The sequence below is a fragment of the Opisthocomus hoazin genome, chromosome 16, assembly GCF_030867145.1.
Source record: "Opisthocomus hoazin isolate bOpiHoa1 chromosome 16, bOpiHoa1.hap1, whole genome shotgun sequence".
Taxonomy (NCBI): Eukaryota; Metazoa; Chordata; class Aves; order Opisthocomiformes; family Opisthocomidae; genus Opisthocomus; species Opisthocomus hoazin.
Window position 1 is genome coordinate 13,519,931 of NC_134429.1, and position 19,875 is coordinate 13,539,805.

Sequence of the window (19,875 nt, forward strand, 5' to 3'; positions counted from 1 at the left end):
AAATTGGGTTTAAGTATACGCAGTGACTAAGAAAATGGCCCTGTCACTTCTAGGTATGTGCTTCAGTAGAAATAATGTGTTGCTCAAGGCCTCATGTAAGGTATGTGTCAGCAGTAGCTCCTCATTTGGTGTTCTACAGGCTCAAAGGGCTTTCCCTGCATCCAAATCTCACATTCCCTGCAGTATAAAAATTACCCTAAACACAGTATTTTTTTTAAAGTGTATTTTTATTACACAGGTTTATTTTGGCTGTTCTCAAAGCTGGGCAGAATAAGCTAAAAAAAGATGCATGGATGTGTCATCGTGGCTGGAGAAGAAAACCCAGCATAAGGACAAAGAGGTAAGTGTTAAGAAGTAGAGATGTATATATGGCCAGGGAAAAGCAGTTCGTTCAGGAAACCAGATAGCAGCAGGTTTTGTGTTCCCCAAGGAAAGAGATGACCAGATGATCTTGAAGGTCCCTTCCAACCCTTACCATTCTATGATTCTGTGAGGTGAGAGGTGGAAAGAAGGTATTTAATAAGGGCTTCCAGTTTCCGGACCCGTGCATAATCCGTTTCTGGTTTGCTATTTTCACACCGAACGAGCGTGTCCGCCCGCTGCCGCCCCGCGCTGCCTGGGGCCGGCTGGGAAGCCAGCCCTCTGCCCCCGGGCCGGCTCGCTTTGGTCATTGCCCGCTTCTGCCCTGCGGCCCCGCCGCCCCGTGTCCCCTGCGTCCCCGGGGAGGCCGCAGCAGCTGCGGGCCCCAGCCCCGCGGGCCCCGCGTCCCCGTCGCGGGTGGGCGCGTCCCGGCTGGGCAGACGCTGCGGCCCCGCCGCCGGCTCCCGCTCCCCGGGCGGCCCCAGCTGCCTCCCTGCCTCGCGCGGGGGCCGGGGCGGCCCGGGAGGAGGAGCCGCCGCCTCCCCGCTTCCTCCGCCCGTCCCCGCCGGGCGGGTCTGGTGCGTGGCACAGGCTCCGGCAGCCCCGGAGCCTTCCAGAGCCGCCGTCCGGCGGGTCCCAGCGGAGCGGAGCGGAGCCCGGGCCCGTCCCGCAAGGCAGCGCCCCGGGTCGGTGCCGGCTCCCGGGCCGGGACCCCGCGGGGAACCCGCCTCCATGGTGCCTCCGGCGCTGCTGCTGCCCTGGGCGGTGCTGGCGCTGCTCGGGGCGGGGGGCGGCCGGGCCTCCCAGCGGGAAGGTAAGGGGGGCTGCCCCGGGGCGGTGGGGGGCGGGGGGCTGGCGGCCGGGCTGCTGCCACCGCCCGAGCCGAGAGCAGTGCCCGCCGCAGAGCCCGAGCCCCCGGGCGGCACCCGCAGCCTGCTGCCCGCCCGGAGACTGGCGTGGGTGGGCTGCGCACATGCCTCTGGAGGGCCTCGGGGAGCAGGCGGGCGCTCACAGCTCCGGGCTGCGTGAGGCGAGCCTTGCGCACCACTTCATCCCAGTAAAGTCCTCACAGGCCCTCGGGCTGCATCCCGCCTGGGTCAGCCCTTCCCCCTTCTGAACTTAGACAGTTCAAGAGTTGGGCAACAGAGAGCACAGGATCTCAGACTGGCCACGCTGTGACCTGAGATCCGGGATGCTCCTAAGAACCATCAGTCTGTCCCCACATAACGAGTTGGTAGATGCTCGGAAGAGTGGTTGGTGGAACACTGGAGGATTAGGGCAGCTGCGGAATGTCAGCCAGACTGACAGAGAGTTTCACACGCTGTCACTCTGCCAAGAAGTTTGGAGAATTATCTCTGTCTTCATTAGAGAAGTGGCAATTAAGAGGCGATTTCCTCTTCTTACCTAGAATATATCCCTTCACAATACGTGATTCTGCTGTATTTACCTTTACTGTATATATTACTTAATAATACGGTTAATGGGTATTCATAGGAGTGTTGGAAGGGGACTTCTTTAGCTATAGTGGCATAGCTAAAGCAAAATCATTATCATTTAGGATAGGTATTAGACAAATGTAAGTAAGAAATTAATCTCTGTGTTGTCCTGTCTTGCTTACACACCTCACATCTTCCATGTTTTTAGTAAGGTTTTAGAGCACACTAGAGGTATCAAATTGGGTGCTGGTAAAAGAGAATGAGGTTTGTTGGTTAGCAAGGGGGATTTGGAATTAACTGCTTTCTGAACCCGTCGCTTCTGGCTTGGTTCAAAGCAAAAATGCCTTACCTTTTCTGTGCCTCAGCTTCCCCAGAGTAATATGAGAACAAGGATACCTGTCTCCGCTCTTGTGTGTTCTTTTAGATCTCCGCAAAAGCTCTAAGCATAGTTATTTGTAGCTGATTGGATCTTTTAAAAAAAGCTTTCATAAATGTAAATCTAGTATAGAGATTATATTATCCACTTGTGCACTGATTTTTTTTTTCTCTTTGATCCCCGAATTAATGATATTTTCTTGGACAGTCTTAACAGGAAGTGGCATAGTAAGATTTCCCAAAGCACAGCCTAGGGATAAATTCATTCCTTGTCCTAAAATGCAGCTGCAGCTGTGCTTTCCCTGTAGAGTCAGCGCAGAAGTAAATAACTCTGAAATTTTTTGTTACTGAACTCATCTTGTCACTGATGTTTGCTCTCAGTAAAAACTCAGAAGCCTACCCAGTCATTTCACTGTGATGTTGACATCAGAGTTCCTGTTCCAATGCTTTGTCCCTGCAGAATCCTTTTAATCTATAGTGCTCAAAAAAACCTCACAAAATTGGTAAATGTCCACTATTACCATTCTACAGATGGAAGAACACAGGGATAGAAAGACTGGCTGCTTGTTGCATAGCAGAGCTAGCAGTACAGTCCAGCTCCCCTGGTTCCAAGTCCATTGGTTGCTTTGTTAGCCACACTGTGTTCATATTTTGCAGCCATAGCATTATTAAATGTATTTATATGATTTCTTATTGTCAGCGTGGCCCAAGGAGTCTCTGGGCCCGGGAGGCACAGCTTAACAAAACAGGCTACCATTTCTATGTACAAAAAGTAACTGTGACTTGGAAAATAGGGAAGCATAAATCTGGTTTTGGAGGTTTCAAAATGCCTGTGTGTGATACTGAAATTAAAAGGGTTTACTGGTCTGCCTCCGGAAATACCTATCAGCTGCACCAGTGTTCAGCAAAATCTTTGAGAAAGAGAAAAAAGGGTTAAAGGAGAAGGAGCAGAGGCAGCATAGCTCAGCACAAGCTTCTAGTGCTGGACTGGAGGAATGTCTCTTGGGATGGAAAGCTCTCGCTACTGCAGAGATTTCTCAGGACATAAACCAAGCTTAATGTCTCTCAGAGTCCTGCCCCACAGACCAGTAATGAGAAGGGAGTCTGACTTGGGATTCTGCTCGGGAGGTTAGTTGTCTCTGCTGGCTTTTTCATGCTCCAGCGAGTTCACGCACTGCATGGTGAAACCTTTTCTGTCTTAGGAATAGGACACCACTTCCTGTTCATCCGTGTGAGCCTTTAGCTCTTGCGTCGCGTCCAGCAAACTTCTGGCATTCATATCATAAACAGTTTCTTGCTTTCTTGGGGTGACAGCATGAAAATAAATTAGTGATTTATTTAATGTGAGACATCTGAGAATTCAGGCTGGAATAATTGCATAGCAGCCAGGCTCTTTTCTTTCTTTCCTTCTTTTATCATTATCATATGCTTTCTCCTCTCCTTTCAGGTGCTGGGATTTGGTGTTTGTCTTTACGTTCCTCTCTGGCAAGCCTGCATTTGCCCCCCTCTTCATTGGCAGTATGATCTTCACCTTCTCAGAAACCATGAGCTCAGAGCTATCTGATAAAGCTGCCACGGTTTTCTGCATGCCATCGTATGGCTAGAAACTTTAATGGCTTTAACATGCTCCCTGAGGAGATACATATTTTACTCATTTGTTGCCCTCTGTGACTGGACAGGACACGAGGAACTTTAGTATGCTAGAGGAGCTGGATTAGGAATGCACTTCACAGGTCTAAAAATCTGCCTTTAAAAACTGCACAAATGCAGGATTCACATTCTTTTGTTTGTCACTCCCTTTATCTGTCTGTGTGAATGTCTAACAAAATACAATTAGAACTGACCTTCCACTGACTGTTCTCAATCTCTTTTTATTCTGATGCAGGTAAAGGATTTTAGGAATTTCCTTGGGAAGATCCGCTTTCTCCCTAGCTTGGAGTCTTACGCTTGTTTTTTACTTTTGCTGCCTTTGCCAGGTCTATCTAGGACTCCAGCTCCTAGATCCTTCCTCTCTAAGATCAGACAGAGTATCAGTTGGGTACACTAGGAAGATGCATCTGGTATATCCATTGAAAAAAAATGATTGTTCCAAAAGAAGCTGCTCAAGCCAAGAAAATGTGCTTTCAGTTTTTCCTGGTATTTTCTGATGTTAAAATCGGATGGCCAGGATTTGCATTTAAGCACTGTTGCCAGAGCCTATACAAATTGCTACTTAAGCAAAAATGTTAATATGAAGTATAGCATTTAATCATTACTATGAAGAAACCAGAGCTTCCACAAAAAAACTATATTCCGGTGGTACTACAGAGAAACTTCTGAAAGAGAACTTCGGGATTTAGCTTTGTAATTTTTAAGGGACTGGAAATGAAAAGCAAGTTTGGGAGGAGAACGTAAATGATAGTTATGGCAGAATTAAATTCACATTGTGTATGTATGAAAAAATCTGGAAAACACCTCAGTAATGCAGTAGAAAACTGGAGCAGCCATAGAGGGGGAATAATAACATTAAGCCTAATTTTGGTCTTCTCTTCACCCAGTCAATGCTGAGTGACAAAAAAGCAGCTCTGTGGGGAACAGGAAGCCAACTGCACTAAATGATGACTTCCAAATGGGCAATTTGTAGTAGTTCTATTTTTTATCTTCAAGTTTAATTTCCTTCATACTCTGTGTGAGAGAATTGTAGCTTTCAATAGCACGGCAAAAAAACACTTAATACATTATATTTTCCTTTTCTAGCTCATAACTCGGGCAATTAAATTGTGTCTTTACAAGACTAAGTTCATGACCCAGGACTAAGTTCTAATCTCCACTGCAAAGGAGCAGTCTTGCTTGTGCTGCAATTAGTTTTGGGTTATTCAATTAAACACTGAAATTTGAGGGCACCTTTTCTAAGTTCTGTTCCCTGTAATAGTTAGTTCCTCCATTAAAACATTGGCTACATCCATGCTTTCTTTTTTTCCTCTCTACGAATCTTTGATGAGTTGTTGCCAAGAAAATCCAGGCAGCAGATAAGTAGGGTCTGAAGCTGGTTTCCTTGCTGAGGTTGAAGCCCTGTGGGCAGTGAGAACACCTGCAGTCCTTAACATTGTACATTGTAGAGATAATTGGGTGAGGTGTAAGCAAGCTGTTTTCTTCTCAGCAGGATAGGATAGCTCCACAGTGAGACTACCTCCCTTTCCTGATTTAAAATGAACCTGCACATCTGTCGATGGCACATAGGACAACCATAACCTGTGTCTGTGAACAGCAGTGACTGCGCAAAAGTTGGGACTCCTGGATTCTATTGCTGGTTTCACGATCGACTTAATGTACTGGGAAAGTCACTTTGCTTCTCAGTGGTTGGATTTTGGCTTCCCTTTTGTCAAATCTGTCAAGTACCTTTAAGACTATTGATCCCTACCTTGGCTCAGTATCTGATAGGAAAGCCTCTTCAAACAGATGGTTGTGGAAACAACGCAAGTTGAATGTGTCTCTTGTGCTTTCTCCTGTATGCAGAAAACCTGCTGGTTCTTACTGTTGCCACTAAGCAAACCGAGGGATTCCAACGCTTCAGAAGATCAGCCCAATTCTTCAACTACGAAGTCCAGGTGATGGCTAGCAGCCTCAGTGGTGGTTGGTCAAAGGGAATTTTGAAGTGTGGAATGGATAAGACTTGGCCACAAAGTAATTAAATAAAAGCTAAAGAGAGCACACTTATGCAGCTGGCTGAAAAATACTGTGACTGGGGCATTTTTGCAGCAGACTCTTATTCCATCCTGAGTATTGGCTTGAGGTGAGATCCATAAGTCCTGCTTAAGGGAGCCCTGTGGCACTTTTCCATTGTAATGCCAAAACACACAGTACAGAGTGTGCTCCTGTCCCTGTTGCTCAGAGTGCTTTGTTACTGTGCTCTGTGTTACTGTCCGTCCCAGAGAATGGTTCAAAGGCTGGTATCCGTCTGTCCTGGTGCTGTTTTTTCTGTTGTGATTTGCACTGGGAGTTATCAGGACTAGGAAGGTTGTGAGTTCTGGTCCTTGCCTGTGAGTCTTGCTGGGAAAGTGACCTGTTCAGTAGACCCTGTGCCTGTTGTTCTGTAGGTGCTGGGGCTGGATGAGGAATGGCAGGGTGGAGACGACGAGAAGCCAGCAGGAGGTGGGCAAAAGGTCCGTCTCTTGAAATCAGCTTTGAAGCAGCATGCGGATAAGGAAGAGTTGATCATCCTTTTCGTAGAAAGGTAATGAGTTGGAAAGTATTTGCCATGAACTGAATCATAAGGCTGTTTGGACACGTTCTTACTAAGAAATTAACTGTGAAGTAGGTTGCTTTTGGAAGGTGTGTCCAGACCTCCTCCATTCCCTCCACCCCCCCCTCCCCAAATTCTCTGCAGTGGCCTGAGAGTTGCTCAGAGCTGCATCCGTGGCAGCTGGGAGGGTCAGACCAGAACAGGCTGATTCCAACTCATGCATAAGTTGATAGCATTATACCCGTTTCTGCCAGGGTGGAATTTGGCTGCCTCTGTCTGCAGAGAATGAACAGATGATTTCTGTGGATCTAGGCAGGCCTTTCTTACCAGAATTATTTGTTTTATAAGGTGAGGCAGGCTGTTATACAATCCCAAGAGCCAACAATTAGCCTGCCAGAGAAATGTGAAGAGGGAGAAGGACAATTTGGAGTCTCATTGTCTTTTCATATGCCCAGCAGCAGGCAGGGCTGGGATCCCTGTGTCTGTCTCTAGCTCCTGTGGCAGAGGGAGCATCTTTTGCAGCTCTGAATGTCTGTGTGTGTTCAGAGAAGTTGGGAATGATTAATCTCTGTAATGAGCAACTTTTTCACTCACCAAAATGACTTTGAAGTGTGCAAATCCTCTTGGAGAAAATACAAGTCTCATTCTGAGAGTGTGGCATGGGAGTAAGTGAGTTCTACCCAGTACTGAAGAGATAGCGGCTGGAGTGCAGCATCCAGTGAGTGGTGTCCAGTATAGGTTTCTCCTGAAGATTTGTAGGGTGCTCAGTGGAGTGTGACAGGATGCCAAAGGATGTAAAAAGCATGACCTATGGGTTTGTTTAATGTAGAAAGGAAGGGCAGAGTACTTCTTCCTCCAAAAAGTAAAAAGTTGTTACAAACAGCGAGGGCACCAAGGCTTCACAGTTCCAAGTCAGGGAAAAGCAAGAAGAGATCAGCAAGTTTCGCAGCTTGGAAGATTTGGTTTTATCATCAGTGAAACTTTGTAAAAGCAAGAATGGGCACAAGTTGCCCCAATCCAGTGTGGAATCCTCTGCAGTGGAAAGTAACATCTTCCACTTTATGAATAAGATTACACTTTAATTAGCTATAATTATGACAAAAACATGTAAAACTGTGAAGCAGAACTAAAAGAAAGGGATTCCTAAAGAACTGGCTGTTTCCAGAAACTTTTCATGCTGACATGTTTTGCTGACTCCCTTCCTTTCTGTCCCTTTCTTGTCTGTCTTTAGCTATGATGTACTCTTTGCTTCGGGCCCCACAGAACTGCTGAAGAAGTTCAGACAAGCCAAGAGCAAGGTGGTCTTCTCAGCAGAGAACTACATCTATCCTGACAGAAGGCTGGAAGCCAAGTACCCTCAGGTGCGAGATGGAAAGCGCTTCCTGGGTTCTGGAGGTAAGACGCAGAATCTTCTTTCAGCTGAGAACCTCTGTCAGCTTTTTCCTCCTATTAGAAGGCTTTTGGGAGAAGTAGCAAGGGACCACGTGTGGAAACCGCCTTTGTAGAAGATGGTGCAAGCTGAAGCCCTGTGCATAGCTGGCCATAATGGAAAGACTAACAATGCTCCTGTCTTTTACCTGCAGAGGGACCATAGCTATGAATTGCATGTAGAGGACAGGAACCTGCTCCCTATCCCTTCTCCCTTTTCAGTGAGAATGGTCGTTCAGGGTGTGGGTATCTCAATTTTTCTGATGCTGAAGATTAACAGGTTCCATGCTCATGTCATTCCATGTTGGGAATTGTGGTCTGCACATGCTTTTGCTGAAAGCTAGTGTATCTGTGCGGCACCGCAGAGTGGAGTGAGACTTTGTGTGAAAGAAGTGAGAGGATGTGTGTACAGGAGAACATTCCTTTTTTGGTTGTCTGAGTTGCAACACCTCTTCATACTTATTCCCACAGGCTTCATAGGTTATGCTCCAAACCTGAAGAAGCTTGTGGAGGAGTGGAAAGGGCAGGATGATGACAGTGACCAGCTCTTCTATACAAATGTCTTCTTGGATCCAGAAAAAAGAGTGGGTATAGCTAGATTTTGGTCTTAGGAGGAGTTATGTGAGAAGCATTGCTGTTAATCCTCTGTGCAGCATCTCTGTTGACAGTAAAAGAAGTTAATCACATACATATTGACTCTTAATTACTGTTCTGGCATCCTGACATGGAAAAGGCCCATAGTATGTCCACTTACTCATTTCCCTGCTGAAAATTTGCATTCTAGGCACTACACCCTTGTTCTGTTATTAGCAGTTTTTATATTTACGCTTCGAATATGAATGGGAAGATAGGTGACTTAAAGCAAGTCTTACTGGAAACCAGTATCTGTGTGTGCTGATGTTTAAAGCTGCTGAGTGTGGCAGAACTAACCAGTCTCCTCTCAGGGGATGTGAGACCCAGGCTGCAGGTGTGTATCGTCCCTGCAGAGTGCAGTGCCGACTTAGAAATCTCCAACCTAGCACTGAAGTACATTGTAGGTAAAGGGACAGGTGGGCCCTGAGAAGATATGAGGTGATGAACGGAACAAAGGCTCACAGCCTTTGTTGTGCCGCCGGACAGGGACCGTAGGCATCACAGTGTGTAGCTCTGCTGGACAAAGAGGCAGCCACTGCCTTCAGCAAACACCCCCAGATCCTGACCGAGACAGTCTGCGTCAGCCTATGTAGCATGCCACATAACGTCATGCAGAAGCCTGGAGTGGACCCTGGAAGCATCATCGCCATTCCAGCACCGTGTGGTGCACTGGTCGAATCGTCCAACCCGCAGGATGACTCAGCTTGTGTTGTGCCTGCCCAGTTCTGTGTTATGCACTAGTGCAGTCTGTCTCTGGGGGACACCACAAATGCATGGGAACTAAGAAGGCGAACTGTAACTGCAAAGTCAAGAGGAAACAGTGGAAATAGGAAACTGCTTTCAGACTGGTTAGAGAAGGAGTTGTACTTTTTTCCAGCTGGGCTGGTAAAAAATTCAGAACAGCTGCACTTTTTTACTTCCCCCAATCTGCATATGGCCCATGATATTTTAATATGAACAGTTCCTTTAGTGTTCTCATATGCAGTTCTGGCCCTGTGCCACACAAAGGCTGAGTAATTCCACTGACTTGGCGTTCAGACAGCGGATGTTAGCACCCTGCTGTCCTTTCCAGTGATCAATCTTTATAGATGCCTGGAGGGACAATGACTCTGTTAAGTCAGAGCTGGATTTTAGTCTGATAAAAATCCAGTCAGAGTGTGACTTGCAGCAGGGAGTAAAAGCAAAGATTGCGCAAGCTGGCCTTGCATCCTTACTGTGTTCTGGTTTGACACTGGTACCTGGGGCAACACTTGGGGTAATGCTTGCCATGTGGATAGATGGCAAGAAACTCTTCACAGCAGATGTTTTTGCTATCTTGGCATTCCCACCTATTATACATGGGTTTTATATGACTGTGCTGCAAGTGTACTTCATTAATATGCTGCGTATTATTATTGGCACACCCACAGCAGCTTTAAAGTGTTTGTTTGCGTGGTTTTGCCTAATACAATATGTTTAAATTGTTTTAGAAAAGGTCAAATTGTCCCAGATTCCAGTGACAATGATAATTAGCTGGGAGCATTTTAGGCTTCAGAGCTTGGAGAGTATGGAAATGATTATAGGAATGTGATATATCTTTGCTCAGCATAGGGTCTCTCACATGTAAAGAATGGATGCCCACTTTTGTTCTAATTAAGTTTATTTATCTCATTCTTTTAAAGGAAAGCATCAACATCAGTCTAGACCAAAGAAGCCGGATCTTCCAAAACCTAAATGGAGCATTAGGTGAGATGGAAGGAGGAAGCTCATTTCTTCTTGGAATGCAACTGCGTATTGATACCAGAAATAAAGTTGTAGCTGAAGGGATTAAATTTCAGAAATTCCTGTCCCTGGAGAATAAGCTAAGTAAAAAGCCTCTGCCAGAGCTCTGGCACTTATTTGCAATTCCACTGCGACCAACTAGGTTCTCATGGCAATTCCCTCTTCACCTCAGGGAATGCAGGTCAGGTTTTCCATCTTACACCTCCTTGCCCCTTTGATCTCCAGGCATGTCGGATTGCATTAGCCTTGGGGACTGAAACTGGGAGGGGCTTCAGTGCAAGTAATAACACACCACCCTGCCTAGGGCTTGCCTGTCTTTCCGTTTCAGAACTGTGTCTGGAATGCCATAGAAGGTGAGGTGCAGCCAGACGCTGCCTGTGAGCGCTCACCAACCATACCGGGCGTCTGACCTGATATGCTGATTGATTGATTTTGCTAGTTCTGGCAGAAGTGATTCACTTACTCTCCTGACACTGCTGCCTAATGTTTTCAGTTTATAATTTTGCACCAATCCATCTTTATTCCAGTCAGGTAAAAAGTGATAATGGCGATGTAGTTTTTTGGCCCCTGTGCTCATTATAACAATGATAGGCTGGAGCTAGTCTGTCTTCTGGTCTGTGTTGCAAAGGATTTTGTGTGGTTGTGTTGAGGAGACATGTTGGATGATCTCTCCGAGGAGGGTTGGCTTTTATCACGGGTGGAAAAGAGAGATGGCAGGTGCATAGAATGCTTAGGTGAGAAGGGCCTGAGTCCTCCCTGGCCATCAATAGCTGTTCCTCACTGCATGCGCAATTTGTCAATGTCAGTTCTGAAAGACTGTGTCAGTGTGCCTTCTGACAATTCCAAGTAGAAGGCGTATTTGTCAGCCCAGCACAGCAAGCTCCATTCTTTGTCCAACATCCCAGCCATCCTCCTGTTACCTTACAGGATCATTCTGAACATTTTTGCTCCTTTCTGGCTGTGGTCTGTAGCCCTTTAACTACTTGTGCATGCTTATCCACATCCATGCTTTCATTTTTCAGCAGTTGTTTGGTAGAAATGAGGTATTGTGCTGTTGATATAAATCAGTAAAAGCCTTCCTCTGATAACATGATGGCAATGTCATTTCCAGATGAGGTAGTTCTGAAGTTTGAAAACTCACAAGTGAGAGCAAGAAACTTGTTATACGACACTCTGCCTGTGGTGATTCATGGAAATGGACCCACCAAGGTAAGTGGGCATCCCAAGAGAAAGATTTTGTATGTAGTTGTTGCAAAGCGACCCTTTAGGCTCGAGTGTATCAGGTTACTGTCTTCCCGTATATTGACTTTCCCTGTGTGCATTTATATTTGAGAAACAGCAAGTGGTCCAGGTCCATAGCAGCAAGATGGGTCTGATTCAAGGGTCAGTGTATAACTGGACCCTCAGGCTGTCATGCTTTTCAGATTCTTTAGTCCAAGAAGGTAAGTGAAGTTCTGATGAAACATGATCTTACACTGGTGGTGGATGCAAAGAAATTCCCCTGCCCTGTAATGCGTAACGTGGCAAATTGCGTTTTGCAGCTGCAGCTGAACTACCTGGGAAACTACATTCCTCAAATATGGACATTTGAGACTGGCTGCACTGTGTGTGATGAAGGTCTGCGAAGCCTCACAGGGTTTAAGGTAAGGCTAATGTCTATTCAAAGCTCTCAAGACAAGTCTTACAATTACAGTGGGATCTCATGTGTCTGATGTGGTACCTGAGCCACCACTTCTCTTCTCACTGAATACAGGATGAGGCATTGCCAATGATTCTGATTGGCATTTTCATCGAGCAGCCCACCCCATTCCTCTCCCAGTTTTTCTTGCGGCTTCGTAACCTGCATTACCCAAAGCAACGAATCCAGCTCTTCATTCACAATCATGTAAGTAAAGCTGGCCTGTGATGGCCTTAGCAAATGTGGGGAAAATGTATACCTCCTCCTGTACTCTAGGCACCTGTGCAACCTTTGACTAGACTTCCATGCTCTGTAATCCCAGTACTTATCTGCAGTGGCACCTGTAAGATAGCTCTATCCAGCTGTAAAGATGTGGAAGTAGGAATAACTGGTGCTTATCTGGTTTGGCATTTTCAGGAACAGGAGGCTGAGCAGCCTGGGACGAGCCCATCTCATCTGTTTTTCCTTATTTTTCCTTTGACGTAGGAGCAACATCACTTGATGCAGGTGGACTCTTTCGTTAAAGAGCATGGCAAAGAATATCTCGCCATCAAAGTGATTGGACCAGATGATGAGGTGGAGAATGCTGAGGCGCGTAACTTGGGCATGTAAGTGAAGTGGCTGTACATGATGGCTAGCAGAGTCAGCCTGTCTCCACACTCAGGCAGTCCAGTTCTGAGTATCATCACTATCAAGTAGATGCTTCTCTTCTTTCAGTCACCCTCTTTGTTCAATTTTCCTAGCATTAACTCTCCATGCTCATTATATATTGGAAAAAAATCATCCCTAATACCAGCTCCCTTTCTCCAGTTTCAGAAACCAAATTCTCAGTGGTCCTTTGCTCTGTTAGAATGATAGCCCTGTATCTCCCACCATCATCAAGCAGTCTCTGTGCCCAGTTATAGATCACAAAGAATATGCCCCTGTATCTCTGAAGAGAAGGAGGCTAGTAGTAGAACTGAGAGCTAGTGGCAGAGTATCTTTGTGTCTGTGATCAGGAGGTGTGAGCTTGAGCTCAGGTCTGGATTTGGGCCACCTGTAAATGGAAACCGCTTCAGTTTGTACTGGGGAACCAGTCTGCAAAATTTTGGCTGTGATTTTGGTGATGTCTCAGTGTGTGCTATTGGATATTGGATCTGGTGTGCTAGCCTTCTGGGTTGTTACGTTAAACTGAACTTCTCTGAGCACCCAGAAAAAACCTTTAGACTACAAGGTGAGGGAATTCCTGGTGTTCTGTCCCTTATCTTGCTCTGTTCCAGGAAGATTTTGATGTGGCTTTTCTTGTTCTCTGGCTACAGGGATTTGTGCAGAAAAGATCCTGACTGTGACTATTACTTTAGCCTGGATGCTGAGATAGTTCTGAAGAACACAGAGACTCTAAGGATCCTGATCGAACAGAACAAGTGAGTTCTTTGGTCTGAGCAATCCTTACCAGTCATCTTTCACATGAGGAATACAGTGAGCTCTTATATCACTGAGATGTGTAAGGCGTTAGGAGAGCTGTGTCAGAGATGGAATGTTACACAAACACCTCTTATTTGGTCTTTTTTTTACTGTAACTGTAATCCCTGGATTTTAGGCAGTGGATGTAAATCGTCCCTAGTTTTTGTCTTTATGTAGGCGCTAGAACAAATCAGATTCTAAGAGACCTGCTGCAGGGTGCAGTTAGAACATTGTGACCATATTTGCCCTTTCTTATGTGGAGTTTTATTCCAAGAGTCAACAGAAGCAGCAACTCTGTAAGTGAGGGAGAGTCTAACTCTTACAGTCCCGTGGTTTGTAAATCTCTTCCTTTTCTTCCTGTGGTAACATCCTGTCCTGCAATTCCATTTTCTTTTGTGCTGACAGGCTGGTGATTGCCCCATTGGTAAGCCGTCATGAGAAGTTGTGGTCAAATTTCTGGGGAGCGTTGAGCCCTGATGGATACTATGCCCGCTCAGAAGATTATGTGGATATTGTTCAAAGGCGGAGGGTGTGAGTATGCAAAGAGCGCTTCTTACTGATATAATCCCTCAAATGTAAAGCTTGCTGCAGCACATTAACATCAAACCAGCTAATGTCAAAATACCAGAGCGCACAACTGTCTTTGTGTATAGAAAAGGGAAAGAAGTCTGTTCTCCCATTTGGAAGCTGCTCTGTGTTCTCCCCTGAGCCGAGACCCTCATGTATTTTGGGCAGATTTTCTTATGATCAGAGTAAGAGTTTGAGAGTCCTGACTCTGCTGAAATCACTTCATCTTACTCATAGTGTTGACATCTTAATCATGATGGCGACTCAACCACTTCCCTGCGCAGCCTATTCCAATGCCTGACCACTCTTTCAGAAAAATTTATTTACTGAAAGAGTGGTCAGGCATTGGATTAGGCTGCGCAGGGAAGTGGTTGAGTTGCCATCCCTGGAGGCGTTCAAAAAACGTGTAGATGTGGCACTACAGGATATGGTTTAGTAGGCATGTATGGTGTTGGGGTGATGGTTGGACTTGATGGTCTTAGAGGTCTTTTCCAACCTATGGTTCTATGATTCTATGTCATGTTTTCCCACCTGTGGATTATAGTTAGTGTGATCCTTAAAATCCTGTAAAGTGCTGTTTAATCTTTATCAGATAATCTTCATAAAATACCAGGTGATCCTTGAATGGAAGACACACAAAATATAATTGTTGGTTTATTCGTATTCTTGAGAGGCCCTCTCTTTTTAGGCCATTAAATGTGCAATAAATGCTGGAAATCAGCTTATATACTTTTGGCTGGGTTGGTTTATAAATCACTGGAAAAAAATATGTTGATCTCTCTGGGAAGAGATTCAAGCCATTAATTACATCCCTAGCAAAAAGACGCAGTAGCAACTAATTGCTTTCACAGTGGACTAGCATTTGTGCAGTTTAAAAGCTCTGGAAGATAAAAGTGCTTTTTTCTGGAATTACAATTCCTGTTGGTATGGTTTCTTCTTACTGTTCTGAGTTGGCTTATTTGGGCAAGCCTGGCTGACACTGCAGTGCTGCCTGCCATCCCGTCAAGTCCAGCAATTTCCGTCTTAGTGGTATTTCAAGTCTTGCTCTTTTACCCCTGTGTTTCAGTGGGCTTTGGAATGTTCCCTACATCAGCAGCGTTTACATGGTTAAAGCCAAGGCTTTGCGATCGGAGCTTGACCAGGAAGATCTCTTCCACAGTGGCAAGCTGGATGCTGACATGGCTTTCTGCCACAACGTTCGGAATCAGGTCAGTCGAGGAGAGAGGCTGGCAGGGAAGAACTGCATGCCAGGGTGGAGGGGACAAGATTAAGTAGTTTCAGGGCATTCAGCTCTGCCAGGGCATGAGGCTGGATGAACTGGCATTACTCAGTCCTGTGCAGGCTTGGAACAGTGGGGGATTTCTGTTTTGCTGTAAAGCCATACAGAGCCAGAGACCATTAAATGCGGGTAACATTTTTGTTCTTGGGCCTATTCCAGGCTGTTCTAAATGGGGTTGACAGGGCAAGAAGGAAGAACCTAATCTCACAGCAACTGCTCTGCTGTGCTTCCAACCCTGGCTGACAAGAGGCACAGAATAACTGGCTCTGGCTATAACCTTTCAAAGTTCCTCACATCCAGGGTGGTGATTAGACTGAAGGCCGACAGGAGAAAGAATGAGTAAATGAACAGCTTGGGCAGGTCCATCATCACTGGGGAACTGTCCGGTGCCTATATTTCATAGTGGGTCACAGAAATGTGAGGCCTGGAAGCAAAGCTTGATTGTTTCCCTCTGTCCTACAGGGAGTCTTTATGTACCTGACAAATCGGCATCAGTTTGGACACATACTGTCCCTGGAGAATTATCAGACAACTCACCTCCACAATGACCTCTGGCAAATATTCAGCAATCCTGAGGTGAGATAACCTGCATGCACAGCAGGCTTAGCAGTGTGGCATGCGAAGATCTGATGTCTAACTGCACCAGTAAGGAAGGTCCAGGCTTTGTAAGAACAATGTCTCTCGAGTGGGATGAGGAGCGTAGTCACAGAATTTAAAGAGAGGGTGTTTATGTGATTCGTAACATCTGGATCTTCAAAGCCTGTGACTACTGCTGCAGCAGTGCCTGGGCTTTCATTGCCTCTTTAACTAGGCCCCACAGAAATGACTGCTTTGCTTATCTTTTGACTGCAGGACTGGAGAGAAAAGTACATCCATGAAAACTACACTGCAGCTCTGAAAGGGAAATTGGTAGAAACGGTAAGAATATGTTGCTCGTATCCATCAGAATAGGAGATTAGCATCAGGACAATGCGTGTATCATCACTGTTGTCATTCTCGGGAATACGCAGTTCAACACGACCTTGTAGTCTTTCAAATCCAGAGGAAACATGACCTTGAAAGTATTTTTAGAGCCAAGTCGTTCTTCTGGAGGTACATCTCCAGATATCTTAAGTGGAAGTGGAGCACATAAATGAGAAGACAAATTTATATCCTCAATATTTTAGTTCCTTTCCACTTAAACTGACTCAATGTACAGTCAGTTTAGTCTTGTTCCTTTTGCCTCAAGCACCTGTCCTTGTTTCTGCTATTCTCACCTGTATACTTTCTGCAGCCCTGCCCAGATGTTTACTGGTTCCCCATATTCACTGACACTGCCTGTGATGAGCTGGTGGAAGAAATGGAACATTATGGCCAGTGGTCCACAGGTGACAACAAGGTAAGAAAAAGCAGGAGCTTTTTGGTTTCTGGGTCACACCATTATCCGTGCATATTTGGTGGCAGCAGTGCCTCGTGTAAGAAGGCGTTAGACCCCACAGTTAAATCAGCAAACTGGAGGCAATACTTTTATTTTTGTTCCAGATTAACTCTGTGATTCTGTCCATGTTCTTAAATATGGATTAGTTTTTCTGAGTCCTCTTTAATGTCCTCTGGAGGTACAATGTTCAGCCTTTCTGATGGTAATATTCAAACATTAGGGTTTACTTGTTGTTCGAAATGAGTTTTCCATACTGGAAATTTTGATAAATAAATGCTATATTTATTTGTAGTTACCAGAAACAAGTGCTTTCATTCCTGAGGTCCAAGGTTCCCATCCTCATGGGTATTTTCATGATTCTATTTCAGGACAGCAGAATACAAGGAGGGTATGAGAACGTCCCGACTATTGACATACACATGAACCAAATCGGCTTTGAAAGAGAATGGTATAAGTTTCTTCTGGAGTATATTGCACCCATCACAGAGAAACTGTACCCAGGATACTATACCAAGGTACGTATACCTTAGCATCAAAACTTGTGGTCAGCTCAGCACCTCCTCCAGTTGCAAGTTTGTGAAAAGACTGTTAGAATCCCCTAGCAATTTGCATACTATTTTCCAGTGTGGAGGAACTGACCCTGGAGTATGTGGTTAAGTATATGCATCAGGAAATAACAGTTTCCCAGTGGTGTTCTCCTGCCTTACTGTTGTCGTTCTCTCTTAGCGATGGGATGCAATTTAAATATTACACCCTGCTCTGCAGGTCAGTAGCCATGGACTACCATAGCCCTGTAACAGGTGTGCACTTTGTTCTTCTCTCCTGCAGACTCAGTTTGAGCTGGCCTTTGTAGTTCGCTACAAACCTGACGAGCAGCCCTCTTTAATGCCCCATCATGACGCTTCCACCTTTACCATTAACATTGCTTTGAACCGAGTTGGAATAGACTATGAGGTGAGTGTGTGCCAGTGCGTCAAGAATGCAATACAGCCTCCTGAGCAGTCCGGGCAGCTGAAAACCCTTCCCTTCCCTATATCTGGCTTCTTCGCACTAAGGATTGTGCTTGATGATTGGGCTAGAGTAGAACATTTTTGACCGCATCAGGACACAGGAGATTCCCCAAGCACTTTCTCACCCTTTCAGAAGGGCTGCCAGGAGAAGCAGGGTCAGGGACCCTTTCCTCCTAAGAGGTGCTTTTATCAAGCTGATGTGTCTCTCGTTTTGTTTCCATCAGGGAGGAGGCTGCCGGTTCCTGCGCTACAATTGCTCCATTCGAGCTCCACGGAAAGGGTGGACCCTTATGCATCCAGGACGCCTGACTCATTATCATGAAGGCCTTCCAACCACCAAAGGAACCCGTTATATCGCAGTGTCCTTTCTTGACCCTTAGAGCCATGCTTCACAGGAAGGACCTTTTCCTGGCCCTGCTCACTGCTGACTTTGAGTGGAAACAGGGAATGCTACTGAGAGTTTCTAAGGCATTGATCAAAGCTATTTGGATATTGATTTTTAACAATATTTTAAGACTCCACTACTGGAAGATCTCCCTCTCTGATACTGCAGGTAATATCTAGGAATATTGCTGTAGAATTTGGAAGGAGATTTTGTGCCTTCATTTTTGATTCTGCTCCTCATCCGCTGTTTCTTGGAAATGTGATTTACTTGAACCTTCACTGATTGGTTGGCTTTACAAAAATGCTTTCTTGGACTGGAAATCCAGCTTTTTGGAGGCAAGTCACAAGCTCTCTCTCCAAGTAGCTGGAAGCCCATTTTCATCCACAGCATATATGGGACTGGACAATAATTCCTGGATACTATTCCAAGTATAAACCAAGCAGGGAGCTGGCTCCAGGAGTCATAACAGTTAAATGTCATACCAGATGAAACTCGGTAATAAGAGCCTGAAGATCATCTGATTTCTTACCTCTTTGCAGTCCTTGGAAGTGTATCACAAAGTTCAAAGCAGTAGCAGTGGCAATATAGGTGCTTCCTGTTAGCTAAAGGAAGGTCCGCTGATGATACTTTACCTCTGGGATTAGGCTGAAGAGATAAAAGACAGCCTCCCTATCTTCTATTACTGCAGCTAAAAGGAACATGCATACTCAGACAAATTGAGACCACGTTGGTATGCGTAGATAAAACCTAAGGGAAGGCTGAGAACAGCTAGATCAGTCAGGAGGGCTTCACTGCTGAATTGTCTCAGTTGTATCCCATGTTAAGATTGTCAAAAGCTCTAATCAATCTCTGGATAGCAACCCAGAGGTTCCAGTGGTCTTTGGTGGCCTCATTCCAGTTCTTAGTGATTGTTTTGATAATTTTCTTTGCATATAACTTGAATGGGCCATCAAAGAGCTATTCCCTGGTCCATAGAGGAAATCATTATTCAGTGTTTCTATTATTTGAGATTCCAAACCAAAACAGTCCACTGCAGACACTTTTGCAGTGGGGTCAGGGCTGATAGAAATGAGTGGTTGGAAAGTGCTGAGAGACTGTGGTGAGCTGATAGGTATGAAAATCTGTCTAGACTAGACCCATGGTTAGAGGGGGAAGGGGGAGAAACCTTTTCTGCCGTTGCCTGTGAGATACCTGCTCTGCTTATCAGACCCCGTTACGCTCTGAGTCTGCCAGACTAGCATGTTCACAAGCACGCTTCACATCGTGATTGTCCGTAGAAAAAAAATCTTCCTCTTAGTTCTCTGTGTCTCCAGCTTCTTTCTGATTGTCAGGTGCAGAGCCCCTTCATCTACGACAGGTCATATTAAGGCAGGCAGAATAGCTTTAGACGTGTGAATTCTGACAGGGAACTTGATACCATTCGAACGGACCTGAGGAAGGCGACTTGGACCTTTTTCTGCTGCTTTCCATCTGCATTTTAGGTCTGTTTCAAGGCTACACAGTCACGTGTGCCCAAGGGAGAAAAATCCAGAATCCAGGCAGGGACAATCAGTTTGAAAAGTAAACCGGTAATAAATCTTGTTGGCTGAAATCCAGAACTATCTGTTACCAAATGGAGGGACGCAGTCGGCCAATCATTGAGATGTCAAAAAGCTGTTCTGTATTTATTCAGCACGGGTTTGTTTTTTTTTTTCTTTTGTTCACTTATTTTGTGGTGTGCTTCCTCTGCCCAGTACGGTGACTGGAATTAACTGGGAGTCTGTCACGCGAGCTGTACCGTTTCGGCCAGGGAACGCGCATTAAACCCTTACCCCCGGTGCTGCCGTCGGTGCTCTGATTGTGCGCGGGGCCGCAGGCCGCCGCCTCCCGCCGGGCCTGGCG

At 45.6% G+C, this 19,875-nt stretch overlaps 1 protein-coding gene across 1 annotated transcript; it reads left to right on the top strand.

Moving 5' to 3' along the window:
* The first annotated feature begins 999 nt into the window (after positions 1 to 999).
* PLOD1 (procollagen-lysine,2-oxoglutarate 5-dioxygenase 1) lies at positions 1,000 to 19,810 on the top strand. Its single transcript, XM_075437484.1, has 19 exons — positions 1,000 to 1,174; positions 5,667 to 5,758; positions 6,248 to 6,384; positions 7,625 to 7,788; positions 8,293 to 8,405; positions 10,116 to 10,179; positions 11,327 to 11,424; positions 11,757 to 11,858; positions 11,969 to 12,100; positions 12,380 to 12,501; positions 13,192 to 13,296; positions 13,742 to 13,867; positions 14,970 to 15,111; positions 15,645 to 15,758; positions 16,035 to 16,100; positions 16,456 to 16,560; positions 16,968 to 17,114; positions 17,428 to 17,553; positions 17,834 to 19,810. The coding sequence occupies exons 1-19, from the start codon at positions 1,093 to 1,095 to the stop codon at positions 17,987 to 17,989; spliced, it is 2,193 nt and encodes a 730-aa protein (XP_075293599.1). The 5' UTR covers positions 1,000 to 1,092; the 3' UTR covers positions 17,990 to 19,810.
* The last annotated feature ends 65 nt before the right edge of the window (positions 19,811 to 19,875 follow it).